General features: G+C 47.5%; 1 protein-coding gene across 5 annotated transcripts; it reads right to left on the minus strand.

Annotated features, from left to right (window-relative positions):
* Positions 1 to 12,783: 12,783 nt before the first annotated feature.
* Positions 12,784 to 19,072, minus strand: STMN1 (stathmin 1). 5 transcript variants are annotated; one of them, XM_042952225.1, is made up of 5 exons: positions 18,920 to 19,072; positions 16,778 to 16,850; positions 16,117 to 16,289; positions 13,836 to 14,027; positions 12,784 to 13,299 (listed from the first exon to the last, which is right to left on the minus strand). In XM_042952225.1, exons 2-5 carry the CDS (start codon positions 16,788 to 16,790, stop codon positions 13,228 to 13,230), a joined length of 450 nt encoding a protein of 149 aa, XP_042808159.1. In that variant the 5' UTR covers positions 16,791 to 16,850; positions 18,920 to 19,072; the 3' UTR covers positions 12,784 to 13,227. The 5 variants fall into 5 exon arrangements, with proteins under 5 accessions (XP_042808159.1, XP_042808162.1, XP_042808157.1 ...); XM_042952228.1 differs by lacking the exon at positions 18,920 to 19,072 and adding an exon at positions 18,714 to 18,734; XM_042952223.1 differs by lacking the exon at positions 18,920 to 19,072 and adding an exon at positions 18,538 to 18,633.

Genomic DNA, 19,072 nt, shown 5'->3' on the forward strand with positions numbered 1-19,072 from the left:
TCTGAAACAGGCTCCAGGCTCTGTAGCTGTCAGCACAGAGCCCGACGCGGGGCTCGAACTCATGGACCGCGAGATCGTGACCTGAGCCGAAGTCGGACGCTTAACTGACTGCGCCACCCAGGCGCCCCAAAGATTTTATTATTTTTAAGAAATCTCTACCCCCAACGTGGGGCTCAAACTCACAACCCTGAGATCCAGAGTCACATGTTCTACCGACTGAGCCAGCCAGGCACCCCACTGTATTAATATTATACGACAAAAGCATCTAAACTCCCTAATTTAAAAGGTTAAATGTCAGATATACAAATAATGGTATTTTCTCCAATAAATCACAATTTTTACAATTTCTGCTATTTTGGAACAAATGTTAAAATTCCCACAATTTAAGTATCATTATCAGCTCAGGTCACGATCTCGCGGTCCGTGAGTTCGAGCTCCGCGTCGGGCTCTGGGCTGATGGCTCAGAGCCTGGAGCCTGCTTCCGATTCTGTGTCTCCCTCTCTCTCTGACCCTCCCCCGTTCATGCTTTGTCTCTCTCTGTCTCAAAAATAAATAAAAAAACGTTAAAAAAAATTAAAAAGCTGTCTCAAAGGCATTTTTTTTTTTTTTTTTTTTTTTGGACAAATGTCCCAGAAGTCAAATTCTAAATGAAGTCACTTTTACCTCTAGCTAACTTGGGGGATTTTTCAGGGAACCCCTAAAACATCTAAAACAAAGAGAGAGTTTAAACTAGTCAGATTTATTCTGGCACGTTGAATTAACCGGAAGCACTGTCCAGTAAATGAGGATAACCCTTTTTTGGTTGTACCGCGTGGGTCAATGTTATTCATATACGTGTTTTAGAAATTGCGGGGCGCCTGGGTGGCTCAGTCGGTTAGGCGTCCGAGTTCGGCTCAGGTCACGATCTCCCGGTATATGGGTTTGAGCCCCGCGTTGGGCTCTGTGCTGACTGCTCAGAGCCTGGAGCCTGTTTGAGATTCTGTGTCTCCCTCTCTCTCTGCCCCTCCCCCGTTCATGCTCTGTCTCTCTCTGTCTCAAAAATAAATAAATGTTAAAAAAAATTTTTTTTAAAAAGAAATTGCATACAATTCCTCAAGTTCCATATGCCCTGGTATAATGCTATCAGTCATAATTCTAGCTATTATCTTAAAATATGTGTCACAGAAATAACCAAATTTCATTATCAATTAGATTGTAACAAACTCTAATTAGACTTTTAACAATGCCATTTTTAAGTCTTTTGACATTTACAGACAGTTATTGTTTTACTCGGATGTTTTTGCAAAAGCTTCCTGCAAATGTGTTTCATCCTCAGAGAAATTCATGGAAAGGAATCGGACAAATACCCTGGAATACAGATTTCTGAGAACTTTCAGATCATAAAACTAACCTAAATAAGAATTTCCAAAGCCAGTGGAAAAATGGAGTCAAACAGAGTGAGAATTAATAACATGGAACCAAATGAACTGAGGAAGATGATCATTTTTATGACTTTTGTTTAAAATATCACTGGTTTTGGGGCACCTGGGTGGCTCAGTCGATTGAGCATCCGACATCAGTTCAGGTCATGATCTCACAGTTTGTGAGTTTGAGCAGAGCCTGCTTGGGATTCTCTCTCTCCCTCTCTCTCTCTCTCTGCCTTTCCCCACCTCTCTCTTTCTCTCTCTCTCTCTAAAACTAAATAAACTTAAAAGACATTTTTAAAAATATCACTGGTTTTCTGGGGCACCTGGGTGGCTCAGTCAGTTGAGCAACCAACTTCAGCTCAGGTCATGATCTCGTGGTTTGTGAGTTGAAGCCCCACATCGGGCTCACAGACACTGTCAGCACAGAGCCTGCTTCAGATCCTCTGTCCCTCTCTCTGTGTCCCTCCCCCGCTTGTGCTCTCTCAGAAATAAATAAAACAGGGGCGCCTGGGTGGCTTGGTCGGTTAAGCGTCCGACTTCAGCTCAGGTCATGATCTCACGGTCCGTGAGTTCAAGCCCCGCGTCGGGCTCTGTGCTGACAGCTCAGAGCCCGGAGCCTGTTTCAGATTCTGTGTCTCCCTCTCTCTCTGCCCCTCCCCTGTTCATGCTCTGTCTCTCTCTGTCTCAAAAATAAATAAACGTTTAAAAAAAAAAATTAAAAAAAAAAAAAAGAAGTAAAACATTATTTAATAATAAATAAAATATATCACTGGTTTTCTAATGTTTTACTTTTCCAAATTAGGGGAAATCTTTGTCTCTTTTACGCTATCAATAGTTTGATAAGGTATACCTTTGTGAACAAAGAGACGTTCACTTTTCTTCCCTACCTGATCCTTCCAGAATTCAAAAACTCTTGAGTATTCTTCTGATGGCAAAATAATTAGTTATTTACATAAGTTCAATGAGAGTCTATTCTCCTTGTAACAGGAGACAATTAGAAACATGGATTATATTACCAAAGCTTTGACCGGAATATTATATTTGGAAGAGATGTGCCTAGATTCAGGTATGACCAGTTTTAAGGAACTAAGGCTGATTTTACAAGGCCAATAAAACCGCCTAAGAAAAAAAATTAACCTGGTAACTTGCTTACAATTTTCCAGCAAAGCAGTTTTAAGAAGAGGCACCGGGGTGGCTCAGTAGGTCAAGCGTCCTACTTTGGCTCAGGCCATGAACTCACATTTTGTGAATTCGAGCCCCACATCAGTCTCCCTGTCAGCACAGAGCCTGCTTCAGATCCTCTGTCCCCCTCTCTCTCTGCCCCTCCCCTGCTCATGCTCTCTCTCTCAAAAATAAATAAACATTTAAAAAGAAAAAAAGTTTTAAAAGGATCTTACGTACAAGACGCCTGCAGGCTCAGTCCACAGAGCATGTGATTCTTGATCCCTGGGTCATGAATTTGAGCCCCACGTTGGAGGTAGAGATTACTTTTTAAAAAGAAGAGAGACCTTATATGGCCAAGCATTATTCCTGCAACAGACATATCAATAATCAGGCGATGTTTAATGCAAGTTAGTTTTATTATTAAAAATATAGGGTAATTGTAGGGGCACCTGGCTAAGCTGGTTGAGCATCCGACTTTGGCTCAAGCTATGATCTTGCGGTTCGTGAGTTCGAGCCCCACATTGGACCTGCTGCTGTCAGCCTGTCAGCACAGAACCCACTTTGGGGCCTCTGTCTCCCTCTCTCTGCCCTCCCTCACTTGTGCTCTCCCAAAAATAAATAAACATTTTAAAATAAAATAAAATAAAATAAAATAAAATAAAATAAAATAATATAGGGGCACCTGGGTGGCTCAGTCAGTTGGGCATCTGACTTCAGCTTAGGTCATGATCTCACAGCTTGTGGGTTCGACCCCACGAGACCTCATACATTAAACATGCAACCTTTTCTCCATTCCTTTCTTTCCTTTATTCTGACCCTGGCCTGGAAGGATGCGACAAAGGGGGCAAACTTTGCCCTTCAGATTGTGGACTTGTCATCAAATGTTCCTTTGTGAACTCAAAGTCATAACCATATCACAGATTACGATCTGGAAAAAAAAAAGTCACCATCCGGGATTATTGCACCAAAAGAGAAACGAAAGATTCAAGAATCACAGAGTACTCCTGAGAATGGTGCTAATAATATCTTAAATTTTGATCACATCTTTCAGTTAAGCTGAGAGTGTGATCAAAAGGGAGGAACTATTTAAAAAAAAAAAAAAAAGGCTCAGAACGGTGTCACTTATGTTAGGGCCCCGCGTCAGTAAACCATGACTTAATGCCTGACCTAACAACGGCTTCGATCTCCCAGAAATGTAACCCTTAACCAACCCAAGTGGAATTTCCTGGTCAAAGGGAGGAGGTAACCCCTAGTGTTCCCTACCATTCCCCTTAGGAGGGTGACCTTGCCTAAGACAATACATTCTTTGCTAGTAAATTCCTTTTTTTCTGCCCCTCCCTGCTTTTAAAAACCACTTTGCACAGCTTCTTGGTGTTCTCCTCTACCTGCTAGACGGGATGCTGATTCATAAATTGTTTAATACAGCCAATTAGATTTTTAAATGGACTCGGTTAAAAAAAAATTTTTTTTTAAACAACTCCGAGCCCAGGAAGGAGGGCTGGAGGAGACGCTCTGGAGACGTGGACCTCTTGCTGCCCGGGGTGACGCCTGACCATCAGACGCTCACAGTCCTACTCCAGGGAGGGGAAGGAGGAGGACATAGCATCTCCTGTTCCAGATCCCCACAGATGTGGCGCAGCTCTCCTCCCTGACACACGCCAGCTCCCTCTCAGCGGTGGCAGTGAAACTGTAACCTCGGCCCACGGAGATCCTGGATCTGTCATTGTCTCTCCATCCCATCGACCCTACCCCCATCCAAGCCACCCTCCTCTCTCTCTCCCACACTCCTGCTCCCTGCAATCCACTCTTCTCATGGTGGCCGAAGGATCCTTTGCAAACATAATCCAATCCCATCCCTCCCTGCTTAAAGCCCCAGCAGCTTTTCATCACTTGTAAAATGGATTGCCACCCCTCGTTCTGGCCCACAGGCCTCCATGGCCGGGCCCCGACCACCCTCCTTGCACCGGACCCCCTTCTTCACTTATCCGGCCACATGGGCCTCGCTTATGCTCCTTCCTCACATCTGCTGGTTCCTGCCTTTGGGCCTTTGCACGCCATTCTACCTGCCAGGAACACACGGCCCCCCACCCACCTTATCTGCAGTGACCCTCAACCCCTGCCACAGTCACTGTCTATTATATCAACCCTTTTCATTTCCCTCATAGCATATATATATATATATATATATATATATTTTTTTTTTTTTTTTTTTTTTTTTTTTTTTTAAATTGTGTCTCCTATACCAGAATCGAAGCTCATGAGGACAAGGACCTTGTCTGCCTTGTGCAACGCTGTGTCCCCAGGGCCTAGTACTGTTACCGGCATGTAGGAGGAATGCTTGTATCTGTTCAGTAAATAAATGAATGAATGAATGGCGAGGCTCGCTTTGGGTACTGTCTTAGGGACACCCAAAGAGAAAGGAGAGGAAGGAGGTCGGGACTAGAAGACACGGTATCTTGAGATAGGAGTCAGAAACTGGAACCAACCAGCGATCATCTTCCCACCAACAGCCAAACCCTCCTCCCTGACTGCCCAAGTGATCCTGCCAGCAGAAGCGTTTCTGAGATGGGAGTCAGAGTCCGCTTGGGGAAAACAGGAGGGAGAAGTGAGCGTGGGCACGTGCCATGTTGAACCCACACAGAATACAGGCTGGGATGGGACCTGACCATCTGGGGAATGGTGTTGGGTGCGCCACCTGCTGGCTGTGCCACTGACCAGCTATGGGTCAGTGATGAAACTTTTCTTTCCTTCTTTCTTTTCTTTTTTTTTTTTTTTTTTAAGTGTTTATTTATTTCCTTTTGAAAGAGGAAAAAGGAGACACAGAATCTGAAGCAGGCTCCAGGCTCCTAGCTGTCAGCACAGAGCCTGATGCGGGGCCTGAACCCATGACCTGAGCTGAGGTTGTACACCCAACCAACTGAGCCACCCAAGCACTCCTGTGACGAAAGTTTTCTGAACCTCAGTTTCTTGTCTGGAAAATAGGATAAGAATAGCATTTACTTCACAAGGACGCTTTAAGGATTCGGTAAGATGAAACATGTGAAATGCCTAAAAGCTACGGTGCGCAGAAAATGGTTAAGTGCTCAGGAAACCTTCACCAGAAAAGAGAAAGAAAAGAGAGACAGGAAGGAGTGACAGAGAGGCAACACAAAAACAGGTAGCTAGCGGGGCGCCTGGGTGGCTCAGTCGGTTGAGCATCTGACTCGATCTTGACTCAGGCCATGATCTCATGGTTTATGGGTTCGAGACCTGCATCGGGCTCTGTGCTGATAGCATGGAGCCTGCTTGGGATTCTGTCTCCCTCTCTTCCCCTCCCTGCTTGCTCTCTCTCTCTCTGTCAAAATAAATAAAAATAAACTTTAAGCAGGGCGCCTGGGTGGCTCGGTTGGTTGAGCATCCAACTTCAGCTCAGGTCATGATCTCATGGTTTGTGAGTTTGAGCCCAGCGTTGGGATCTGTGCTGACAGCTCAGAGCCTGGAGCTGCTTCAGAGTCTGTGTCTCCCTCTCTTTCTGCCCCACCCCTGCTCGCAGTCTGTCTCTCTCTCAAAAATAAACATTAAATTTTTTTTAAATAATAAAAAAAATAAACTTTAAGAAAAAAAAAAAAAAAAAAGCAGGTGGCTGGTAACCCCGTGGCAGCCCAGTCTGACAGGGTCTAACATGCTGGGAGTTTGTACCTGAAAAGGCACAGAGATGTAAAGCATCCCAAACTTTAGTAGTCTCTCCCCAAAATGGGCTTTTGAGTTCTTCTGGTTCAACTCCCTCATTCTACAAAGGTTCTGAGTTCCAGAAAGGACAAACATTTCTCCAAGATGTCCAAAGAGTTGGCAGAAGAGTCAAGAACTCAGAGAAGGCCAGTTGCAGTAGATTAGGAGCTCCCTGTTCGCAGTCTGGAGAGGGTCTGTCTTCCTCTGTCCGCCCAGCTGCAGTGAGGGGACATGGAAGACAGAGAAGGCCCTACAGTTTGCAGAGTGCGCTTGGAGGGACCGGGAGAGGCAGGGGACTGAGACAGCTCGTCACCCAAGCACCAGGCTCTGTGCTTCGTTAAACTTGTCCCCAGGCTCAATACTCATCCAGCCTGTGACGGATTATCCCTATTTCACTGATGAGTGTGGGATGCCCAAAGTCCCTGGGGAGTCAATAGAGCTGGAACTTCAACCCCATTCCGTGTGACTCCGGGAACCCCTGCCCTGCTTCTACCTGGGAATGGAAAAGGTTTGCATTTGGGACCACCGCTGACTGATCGTCAACTGGGGCAAGTCTTTTCTTTCTGGCCTCACGCTCTTTCTCGGAACAAGGAGGGCAGACACAGAGGTCGCTGAGGGCTTTTCCAGCTGGAGCTGACTTTATTGGGATTCTCAGCAAATGCACCTCCCCCAGCTGAGTCAGGAGGAAATCCTGCCTTCCCAGAAAGCCTTGCAGCCTCTCATCCACCTTTCCTGCCACAGGCGCTCAGAAGCTGCCCTGTCCCGGGGACAGCCCAGGTCCTGCCCCAGCCCCAGGCAGCACGGAAGCTTCTTCTTTCTCCTCCCTTCCAGGGTGGTGCCCATGGCTCCACTCCCCTTGTCCAGGGAGCCTGGACCTCAGCCCCCGCCACTCCCCGGGGGGGAAATCTCCCAACCTGTTGGGTTGGGAAAATGAAGCCAAACATTGTATCAAGTTGTGCAATCAGGTGCCCAAACCTTCAAGGTTTTGGGAAACCCACAGGTCAGTGTTTCTCAAATGAAATTTAAAAAAAAAAAAAAAAAAAAAAAATTTTATCTGCAGAAAACTCACACTTTTGTAACAGTAAAGAAAGATACTAAACAGTGGCAATGGTTACATAACATTGTGAATGTGTTAATGCCCCTGAAATGTACACTTAAAAATGGTTACAATGGCACATTTTATGTTATGTAGATTTTGCAATTTTTTTAGATACAGTAAAAAAAGATGCAAAATACCAGCCTCAACTTTAATAGTCTTCGACTGACGTTGTAAAATTGTCATAAAAGTTTCGAAATGCTTACTTTCAATGTCTGTATTATCTCATTGCAGCCCAGTAGCAGCCTGTGGCCTGGCAGTGGTCCGAGGGCCACTCCTTGATAGCGCTGATTGAGGCCGTAGAGAAGGGTGGCCTGTGGCGGGAGGGAACAAGCCTCCCACATCCCTGCTTCCTCAAGCAAGCACTTCTGGATACCAAGCCACCTAACCCCGAGCAGCCTTAGGCCAAGCATGCTGGTCTGACTTATGGCTGGAGCCCTCCTTATACCTTAGTCGGTCTCCCAGGGCCTTCTGGTTGTACACTGTTATTAAGATCTCCCTATCAGTGGCCCCTGATACACACAGGCAGCTGTGGGTTGGGGTGGGGAACGGGGTGAGGGAAGTACAGAGTAGAAGAGTGTCTTCTTTCCTTTTAACCCCTAGACCAAACGTGGCCCAAGCCTCACCTCTTACAGGAAGTCATCCTGGGCCTACAGCTGCACTGAGGAGCCCCCATCTGCATAGCGCAGGTCTCCCTGGATTTGCATTGAATGGTTGACATGGTAAATTCAGAAGAGGTGCCGCTCCTCTGTGGGTTGGGAGGGCGGTGGTGTAACGTGGCCTGGTGTGAAGGTCTGGCCAGATTTCAGGCCCCGGCTGAGTGCCCCCAGGCAGGGTATAGTCTGCACAAGTGAGCAGTGGCCTCGATGGCTGTAGCTCTGGGCCCATCTCTGCCAGACTTTGGGGGACTGGAGAGTGGGAACTGTTTTACGGATGGTACACCTTGAGTACGGTGGTCTCTGTCTTGCTGAGGAACAGAAAACATTGTGGGTTCTAAAAAAAAAAAAAAATCTAGGGGCGCCTGGATGGCTAAGTCGGTTAAGCATCCGACTTTGGCTCAGGTCATGATCTCACGGTTCGTGAGTTCGAGCCCCACGTCGGGCTCTGTGTTGACAGCTCCGAGCCTGGAGCCTGCTCCGGATTCTGTGTCTCCCTCTCTCTCTGCCCTTCCCAGCTCGTGCTCTGTCTCTCAAAAATAAACATTAAAAAAACAATTAAAAAAAAAATCTAGACACCTAGACTCCAATTTTAGAAATTCTACCTCCGAAGGGTCCCAGAGTCTATTTTGAAAATTTGTCATGTGACTCTGCTGCCCAGCTGGTGTCTGGCCCCTAAGAGGTGCCAGCAAGCATTTGGAGACTGTGCTAAGGGAAGTGCAGCATGTCTGTGGGACAGTTAGGGACCTGTGGCTTCAGGGGACAGAGCCAGGGGACATCAGAGGGAGGGGAGTCACTTTTTATTGTATTTCCTTTTGTACCGATTGGACCTTTGACCTACAAAAAAAAAAGTTTGGCTGACAGATGGAGTTGCTGTCATCTGTGTCAGGGACAGCAAAGGCAGGCCTACAGCAGGGCCCTGGGTCCGGTCAAGGACAGAAGTGGGCGGGCCAGAGGACCGATTGCTGTAGTGCGCACATCCCACCTCAAGGTGGCAGCAGCTGCCCAGAGCCTGCCGACTGTGTCTGGGCGGGACTGTGAGCCCAGGGTTGCCAGATCTTCCAGGTTTTTCAAGATAAGCCTGAAATCAAATTTTCTAGTGGAATTAATTGTCAACTCATTCAAAAATTTAAGCAGCACATGCTGAACACAACCTGCCTGCAGACCGATGATTCTGACTGCAGGCCACGGGTTTGTGCCTTTGGATCTGAAAGGATGCCATTAAGTGTAGGGCACCTCCGAGGCCGATCTGCAAACCAGGGCAGAGCCATCTTGTGCTTCTAGAAAATCGGAATGACTTCCCATGGGGTCCACACAAGAAGAGGACAAAGCAAGTGCCCCGAGGTGGACCATAAGAGTCACTGGTCCACTCATCATGATTTAATTCAGCACAGATTTATTAACCTCCTACTGTATGCCAGTCTCAGAGCCAGAGATCCAGCGGTGAATGTGACAGGCACAGTTCCTGCTCTCTGCGACCCTTCATTCTAGCTGGGGAGACATACTCGAAACAAATAATTGCCTAATAATTCATTTGTGATATGTAAGGTGCTGCAGTAGAGCTGGGGGTTAAAAGTTAGGGTTTGATTCCTGACCCCACACCCTTAGGTATGTCACTTTGGCAAATCACCTGATCTGAGTCTCAGTTTCCTCATTTCTTGCCTGTAAAGTGGGTAAGATAATGTCATAGGGTTGTTCTGGGGACTCATTGAGATCAGGCAAATAATAAGCTGCTGCACACAAGAGGGGGGCCTAGGTGTGGCAGGGAATCCCCCCCTCCCCCCCCCCCCAGTGATGTTGGGGCTTCCTGCCAGCAAGGGCAGTGGGAGGCCTCCTGTACGTACAGAGGCTCAGTCCCCTGGTAACCGCCATTCTGCTGAGGTGGTGGCCATGGGCATCTGGCTATTCTGCCTCTGTTTCTTACCCTCTCTGTCCACTTCACAGTAGGATCTGGTGACCAAGGACAGGGAAGGTACTGCTCTTGACCATACCGGGAGAAGACTGGGCCTTTCCAGCTATGGGCAAGAGCCCCCTCCACTGAGGCTGCTGCATTTTGAGCTCCTCAGACCCTTAACTAAGCTTTAAAAATCTGGGGGCATGTATAAACCAAGGCAGAAAATCTTCCCCATGCCCCTTCAGTGCAGAATACCAGCTTCGGCGGGCCGAGGTCTCAGTCACAGGGCCCTTTGGACCTTCTGAATGACCCGGCCCAAGAGGCAGGAGGCAAATGGCAAGGGACTGAAGTGTCAGCAGTATTTCTGGGGCCTTGAACTTCAGCTCAGTGGGGAGAAACCTCAGTGGTCAAAACATGGTTCGAACTTCCTGGGCACCTAATCCAAACTTCCGCCCAAAGGGAAAGCTCCTTTTTCTTTCTTTCTTTTCTTTCTTTCTTTCTTTCTTTCTTTCTTTCTTTCTTTCTTCCTTTTCTTTCTTTCTTTCAGTTTATTTTGAAAGGGAGAGAGAGAGCATGAGAGCAGGAGCACGTGGGGGAGGTGCAGAGACAAAGGGGCAGAGGATCTGAAGCAGGCAGGCTCTGCACTGTCAGCACACAGCCTGATACAGGGCTTTAATTCATGAACCAGGAGATCATGACCTGAACCAAAGTCGGCTGCTTAACCAACTGAGCCACACAGGCGCCCCTGGGGAAAGCTCCTTTTTTTTCCTTTAACATTTATTTATTATCAAGAGACAGAGAGAGAGAGAGAGCGTGAGCAGGGGAGGGGCAGAGAGAGAGAGGGAGACACAGAATCCAAAGCAGGTTCCAGGCCCTGAGCTGTCAGCACAGAGCCGGACGCGGGGCTTAAACTCACAAATGGTGAGATCATGACCTGAGCCGAGGTCAGACGCTTAACCGACTGAGCCACCCAGGCGCCCCTCAAATATCTCTTTTCCACCAAGGCCTGCCCATCCCATGTCTAAGCACAAAGGTCCCAGGAGGAAGAGACAAGCTTCAGTTTCCACTCAAGCTAAAAGGAATGGAGTGTGCTCCTTGATGACAGCCCCCAGGCTGAGGTCACACCGCCTGGCCTGGTGTGCTGTCAGGGGAGGTGGCCCCACTGGGGGATGGGCACTGGAAGACAGGATAGAGGCTGGGGAAGTGCTCAGGCACTCCCCACTCACAGGCACCCACTGCTCCTTCCCTCCAAGTTGTAGGCCTAGAATTTGAATGAAAAAAGATTTCACTAGCCTAGCTCAGCCTTCTCATTTTAATTTGATTTTTATTTTTTTAATTTATTTTTATTTTGTATTTATTTTAGGAGAAAACTGAGGCCCAGGGCTAAGTGCCTCTCCGAAGGTCAGAGGTGAACCAGAAAGCCAGGATTTTTTGAGGTCATGGTAAGAAGCATCAGGCCTTCAGTTCCTTGTGATGCATCACTGTCACGAGGTGGGAACTCAGGACCACTGTGGTATTAAGTCAGAGCCACCATGGGGTTGGTGGGAACTAACTGGGGTATCCTCCCTCAGCCCATCTGGACTCTTTTCAGGCTATTTCCTAAGCTCTGCTCCCTTCCCTACGGGTCTTATATGAACACGAAGTTCACTGCCATCTGTAGGACGCCGAGTGTCCACACAAATTTCTATCTTCACACGGTCTTTACGTCCCAGTTACGCAAAACCGGCATCTAAAAGATCCCTCCACGCACCAGGTCACCCGTGCCAACCTCTAACTGCTCCGTGCCAGAGGCTGAGGATGAACGACGCTGAGTCCCTGCACAAGCCTTACTTTGTCCTATCGTCTGAACTATCGTTCTACTTAACTCCACTTGATCTTGTTCCTGTGTTGCCCCGCGTGGCCATAACCCTTTAAATTCAGCTTTTTCCCCCAGAACAACTGATCATCTTGGTCTAAGTAAATCTGGAAGCCAATTCAAGGCATCACAAACGCTCATAATCCTTCCCAATTTGAGTATAAACTTGGCCCACTCACTGGCCTCCGGTTGATAAAGCCAGAGCCGAGGAAGCACGTGCGAGGCAACCAGCAGACCCTCCTGCAGTCTGGCCACCGGCACTGTCTCACCTTGCACTGTCTCACCTCTCACTACAGATGCGTGGCTTCCAAGGGCTTTTATACAGATGTCGAAGCAAATAATCCTAGGCAATTAAGGCCATTTCCCGAATAGCACCAAGGAAAGCTGCCAAAGGCTTTCCCTGAATTGACAAGCAAATCTCTGACAATGGTGAATATAACCTCTGGATACAAGATGAAGTAGATTGCGAACCTTAACCACCCAGATCAAACGCTACTCTAGAAAGTAAGGCTCCCTTTAACCTCTTCCCAGAAGGTTGCTACATGGGCACAGAGGATTAGACGAATATTCCCACTTTGGAGTCATGGCTTCTTTGGCAGTAAAGCACTGGAGGGCACATCCCCACCCCACTGGTAACATAAAGCAAATACACTGTCAAATACCTCGAACTAGGATCTCCAGATTTCCTCTGAAGCCTTCTCTAGAAAGCCCACGAAGCCCATGCCTTAATCTGCCTTTTTAACAGGGACATGGGAACAAAAATAAGCTTGTTTGTGAATAAACATCTGAAAGACCATCGGGACAGCTGATCTGGGCGGGGCATCAAAACACAGTGAGGATTGTGGAAGAAGACAAAGCAGGACCACTCTGGGGCAGAGAACTTTCTGTGATGTGTGCACTGGGTGTTTCTGGAGGCCAGAGGCCCCGTCTGGAACAAACAGCAACCAGGAGGGCCTCTAACACGTCACGGTTTATTACCTGTAGAGAAAGAAGTCACTGCCACCAACAGCACTGTGCAGTTTTATTAACCATTCAAGTACAGTAGCATCTGGGAAGATCGGGACAGAATTGGGATTTAAAAGTGAACAGATATTCAGCATCTAACAGTTTGAAAGAAGCCACTACATACTCTTTTCACAAACAGGTTTTCACAGAGCCAATACAGTACTAGCCATTAACCCAGCACACCAGGTGTGCTGAAGTAGAAAAGATGCAACGAGAAAAATAGCTACATTAGAAAGACTTCAACACTTTAGAAAAAGAGTAAAACACTTTCAGTTTCTCCCCTTTAGCCCCTAAAACAACATCATACAGTCTGGGTCTACCTATACAGTCCTACATCAGCTTCTAGAATATTTGTCAGGAGGGCAAAAATAAAATGACACTGGCCAGTACAGTCTTTGGATATTTGGGAAGGGGAAGGGGAGAAAGTCAGTTCTCAGAACAAATTAGTCGGCTTCAGTTTCATCAGCAGGGTCTTTGGACTCTTTGTTCTTCCGTACTTCTTCAATGTGCTTGTCCTGTGAAGAAATGGCATTCGTCATCAGTCTAATTCGAAAGCCTGCCAAGGCGCTCACCCCGAGAGTCCCAACGGCAGCATCAGGGCGCGTATTATAGATCAGTGGGAATCACATCGCATACTTAGAATTCTAAACATGATCTTCCAACTTCCTTGGGTCACTCGGGGAACCTAATGACTGAGCCTCCTACGACTCTTCCACAGAATGTACAACTATTCTGGAAATTATTGCATAGTCTGTCTTATTTCATTTTCATATATTTTTTTAAAGATTTTATATTTTAAGTCATCTCTCCATTCAACGTGGAGCCTGAACCACGACCCCGAGAGCAAGAAAAATCGCACGCTCCACTGACTGAGCCAGCCGGGAGCTCTGCTCCACCTTATTCTAAAATAAGATACCTGTCATTTAATGTGTCAGGGCCTGAAACTGGTGACAAAGACACCAACCACCTAGATCGAGGCCATTAGTTCAGGCACCTCATTGGGGCAGACTTCAAGCTCTTGACCCTCTCAAAGCCAGGCTGGGACACCAACCTTCTCCCGCAAGCGCTCCAGTTTGGCAGCCATCTGTGCCTCTCGGTTCTCTTTGTTGGCTTCCATTTTGTGGGTCAGCTTTTCTTCCGCCATTTTACTGAAGTTGTTGTTCTCCTCGATCGCTTTCTGAAGCACTTCTTTCTCATGCTCCCGCTTCTCAGCAAGCTGCTTCAAGACCTCGGCTTCGTGGGACTGAAAAATGTGTTAAGAGGCTAGACTCTCGGACGTTTATTTAGCATTAGGTACAATGACAAAAGAAATGATTAATCGGGAGGACTGAAGAGAGACAGAAAATGAAGTCTCCTTAAATAACACCTAAGTCAAGGGCCTGAATTATCTGTCTCAAAATATGGTGAAAACCATACTGTTTTTCTGGTATTTGTATTTACTTTGGAAAACTGCCCAGGCTGGTTCAGAGTCTTGCACTACTGTTCTTTAAGGGAATCCCTGTAAGATTTACTGCTTAATGGTAGCAAGAGGACTTGAGCGATGTGCACGCGACAAAGGAGCTGTACTGTAAAGAATCTGGCTCTTGAACTTGAAAGTCCACCCAAAGAAAATTAGCTTATTATGAAAAAATGCAACCATATCGATAAAAAGAAAATCTATGAATGATAGGGAATTTAAGATTAAGAGCCCAGATTACTAGAGAGAGTTCTGTTTCGAGGAAAAACTTATCAGCTTTTCTCTTTAGAAGCTGCATTCACTTCCAGACCACTGGAGCTCTGTTACCAGTGTGCCTCCTTCAACAGACTCGGAATGGCTTGTTACCAAATAGATTCTGATGTGCTTGGAAGTATCACTGACTTGCGCAAAAACTGAAGAGCACCTGCCACTGGTTCTCTTCTGCAAAACCCCAGTCAGGGGAAATGTCGCTACATTTAGGCAGTTACTGCAGAAAAGCACAAGCTAGTGACGACAGGGCTGGGGTCGACTCCTTAATTTTTTTTGTCCAGCTACTGGCCGCATCTCCTCCACAAACTCAAAAACTCCATGAACCTCCATATGAACTCTATCTGCACAGAGAAACAGGTAGAGGACCCAGCCTTGCACACACTGCCACTCTTCCTGGAGAAATGAATCACGCGCAGGGTTGACCGTGGGTCAGTGCACATATACATGACATGTAGCACTGAAATGTCCATGGTGCATCTTACAGCAGCTTAAACAGGGGCCTGTGTATGTGTGTATGTGGTTAGATGTGTTAGACTTCAAATTGCATTAACTGTGTTGGTCAGGGGCAGGTTACCGCTTCACCTTCTTGTGCCTACTTTCCCTAATTTTATTTAAAAAAAAATTTTTTTTTCATTAAATAAACTCTACACCCAACACGGGGCTTGACCTCACCACCCCAAGATCAAGAGCCACATGCCGTACTGACTGAGCCAGCCAGGCGCCCCTCCCTAATTTTAAAATTAAACCCACTCACCTCAATCAGGGTTGTTGGAAGGGAATGAAATGGGAATTTATATATAAAGTTCTTCATGAAAAGAATAATATTGGATGGAAGGAAATGCACCAAAACGTTAACAATGGTTATTTCTGGGAAGTAGGATAATGAATATTTTTAATTTTCTATGCATAAACTTTTGTGATTCTCAATTTTTCTATAACAAGCATTTCCATACTTGTTGATTCTTCGGATTTGTTTTTGAAAATGGATACTTTACAGAATTGCTTAGGTAAGAGAAAAACTGCCCTAATATCATCATGCCAGTGGAGCAACACAATCACATTACCAGCAATCTAAAATGTTTTTATTGTACAGTTCTCAAAAAGCAAAACAAAACAAAAAAACCCACAGACACAACACACACAAACCACACCGAACTAATTCCCTCCCCCAAAAAAGGGAAAGAAAAAGAAATCATGCACCAACAAATCTATTTTTCAAAGAGAAAGCATGAGAGAAGCAGGAACTTTGGTTTCAGACAAACAGAGGCTTGAATTCTGGCTACGATACTCACTAGCTACAGGACATGGGAGAATGACAACATTCCCAAGACCATTTTCTCCTTTCAGTATCTCAGACATCTACGATCCTTTAGGGTCATTGTATTAAAGAAAAATAGAAGTAAAGGACTTGGTACATAATAGGAGTTCGGTAAGTGATGCCTGGCCTTTTCTTCTTCCTGGCATATGTAATTTACACAGTGTGTAATTACACAGATGTGTAATAATCACATCTAGCTACAACTGTTTTTCTCCTGTTATGGAAATAAAACTGATTTGCCACATTACATAAATAAATACCCTGTTCTCTGTGAATTGTGATGTTTACCTTGCGTCTTTCTTCTGCCGCTTCTAATTTCTTCTGAATTTCCTCCAGGGAAAGATCCTTCTTCTTTGGAGGGGAAAGGGGGAATTCTGGGACGGATTCTTTTGATCGAGGGCTGAGAATCAGCTCAAAAGCCTGGCCTGAGGCACGCTTCTCCAGTTCTTTCACCTGGATATCTGGATTTGATCATATTTATAACGTATTCAGAAAAATGGGGTTTTCCTATTCTAATAAACTATCCTGTAATTTTCTAAAAACTAAATCAATTTAATGAAAAGATTTAGGGCTGATGAAGCTTCCGTTTGCAGGCAAGAAATTACGTAAATACCACCTCTCAGAAAACCAAAGCTCAGTATTTTTGGATTAATAAATACCATTCTGAGATATCAGTGCTTGACAATCACTTTCATAATAAAAGAAAGACTTGTGCAAAACTCCACAATTTTGCTCTAGACCAAGCCAAATCATCAAATGGTGAAACAATTACAAGCTCTCAGTATATTCAAGTGATATTTTTTCTTCTTTATTCTCCGATTTATAAAATGGGTTTTTATTTATAAGACCAAAACACAACTGCCAAATTAATGGCTTGAGGCCTGAATCCATCTCCTATTATAAAATCCTAAACCCATCAGTATTCAGCTTTTCCAAATAGATTACCTACCAGAAGAAGCCATGGTGAACAGAAGACAAGAGACTGGCAGTGTATTCTACACAATCCACTGGCAAGGAAAACCCTGAAAACGATTTTTAAAAGCATGCAATCAATTTCTTTGCATTTCTAGGTCATTGATCCAAAGGGACCTCAAATAACATCCACATAAATCAGTGTCAGAAAAATCACTACTGTGGAATTGAATAAGACATCATTAACTAGAAAATCATAAAAATCTAGAAAATACTGAAACATTGGTAAATTTGAACTAAATAGAACATTGGTTTCAGAAAATCAAGTCAACTGAGCTTGCCTGTTCAAAAAACATCCCCGCGATTTTAAAATTTAGACAAGGTTAAGTCACAATATATATTTTTCTCCTATAAACTCTAAAATACTCCCCCCCCACGCCCCCCGGAATCAGCGAGAAGATATTCCAGATTCAACTCAACAGTGAGACCGGAGCCATCTTAATACTGCCTACAACTCATTGTGCAAATGAAATACCCACCCCTGCTTTGTCTGTGTCTGCCATGGTGGAAAACAAAACGCCCAAGCTAATATTAACCAATAATGTTGAACTCCTATTGTTCTTGGGGCCTAAGCTTCTTATCCAACAGCGGGCAAAATTAATCAGTTTTATGAACCTCTAGGCTTTAGGTTGTAGTATTTGCTGCCTTATATCATGAAAAATTCTACATTCCCCCCCCCTTGATTTTTTTAAGGTCATTATCCTTGTAGACCCCAGCCTGGTAAGAAGACATAAGATTACAGATCCCAACAGCTGGAAATTAAAATCCGAGGCAACGAAACGGTCTAACCCCGGCAGAGCATGAGACGCAGCACCGGACCCAGGATGGGCGTGGCCCCGGTCAAAGCGAGGAAAAGCGGGTGGCCGCCCCCGGCCAATCAGAGCACGCCCTGCGCTCCGGCCCCTGGCCCCGCCCCCTTCCTCCCCGCGCCTTTTCGAATCTCCCCGAACTCACAACACCCCGGAGCCCGCGCGCGTGGGAAGGGGAGGGATGGGCGGGGCTAACGGTCCTATCTGGGTAACTCCGCCCTTCCCGGGCTAGCCCCGCGCTGACGAACCCCCCCCCAACTCCCGCCAAAAACATCTCGAGGCCACCCCCACCCCTGCAGCAGCTCGGCGGGTGGGGCAGGCCCGGGGAACTGGCCGTGGGATAGCCCCGCCATCGGCCCGCCACCTCCTCCCTTCACTCCCTCCCAACCTGCCTCCAGCCTAGTTGTCTGTGCCCCTCGCCGCGAGAACAGGATTGCTCTCGTGGGGTGTCAGCCTCTCCGGCTCGGCCCTAGTCACTGGGCGAGGGCGACAGCGGGGAGGGGATGAGGCCCTAGTCGCCGGCAGTCTGGCCCTAAAACCGCTGCTCCCTAGAGCCGCCCCGCCCCTTCAAACAATGGGGACCCCAGTGGGGCCGCGACTGCAGAAGGAAGGAAGGAGGCAAACGAAGGCCCACGCCCCCTATTGTCTCCACGACTGCACCCCGGGCTAACACCAAAGACTTGCCCAGCTGGCCGCGCCCCCTCCCCACGATAGCCGCGCCCCCAGGGAGCGGGGACAAAGCCGAGACTCCGCCCGAGCCACACACAAAGCGGAGCGACCCCCGCCCGCCAGCCCCTCTTGGGGCCCGCGGCCACGCCCGCCGCCCTCCAGCAGGGGGCCGCTGCCATGGCCCGGCCCCTCCCGCCGGCCGCGTCCCTCTCGCTGGCCCCTAGCCTCCCGCCGCCTCCTCCAAGAGCCCCGCACCCACCTGCTCGGTCCGAGCCGCCTGGCCACACTCTGAGCACCAACAGACCCGGGCGCGCACAAAAGCGCCAAACAGCGGCACGTGACCTCCCGACCGGGCTTCCTATTGGCTGAGAGCCGCGGCACGTGCCGACCCCTCCCCCCAGCCCAGTGGCCCCGCCCCCCGGGACCCCCAAGCACCTCGGGAAGTGTAGTTCAGGCTGGCCGGGTAGGCGGACAATGCGAGGGGTTGGCCGCGTTTGGGGGTCTCCCCGGTGTGTGCAGGGGGACGGGGCGGTTGTCTGGCCTTGGAAGAGGGTTATACGATGGCCCCTAGCCTGGGTCTGAACCAGCCCTCCAATCTCTAGGAAAAGGGCGGGGCCGGGCGGGGCGGGGTCCCTCTGTACCTCTCAGAGGGTGGCCGACTGGACTCCGCCTCTGTTGAGCCACGTGCCCCGCATCGCCCCAAGGGCAACGCTCGGACAGCGAAGGGCCTCTCCGGTGCTACACCCCCTGCTGCCACCTAAGACGCCCAAGCCCTTGTTACAGGACAATGCCAC

Source organism: Panthera leo, chromosome C1 (assembly GCF_018350215.1).
Source record: "Panthera leo isolate Ple1 chromosome C1, P.leo_Ple1_pat1.1, whole genome shotgun sequence".
Lineage (NCBI taxonomy): Eukaryota > Metazoa > Chordata > Mammalia > Carnivora > Felidae > Panthera > Panthera leo.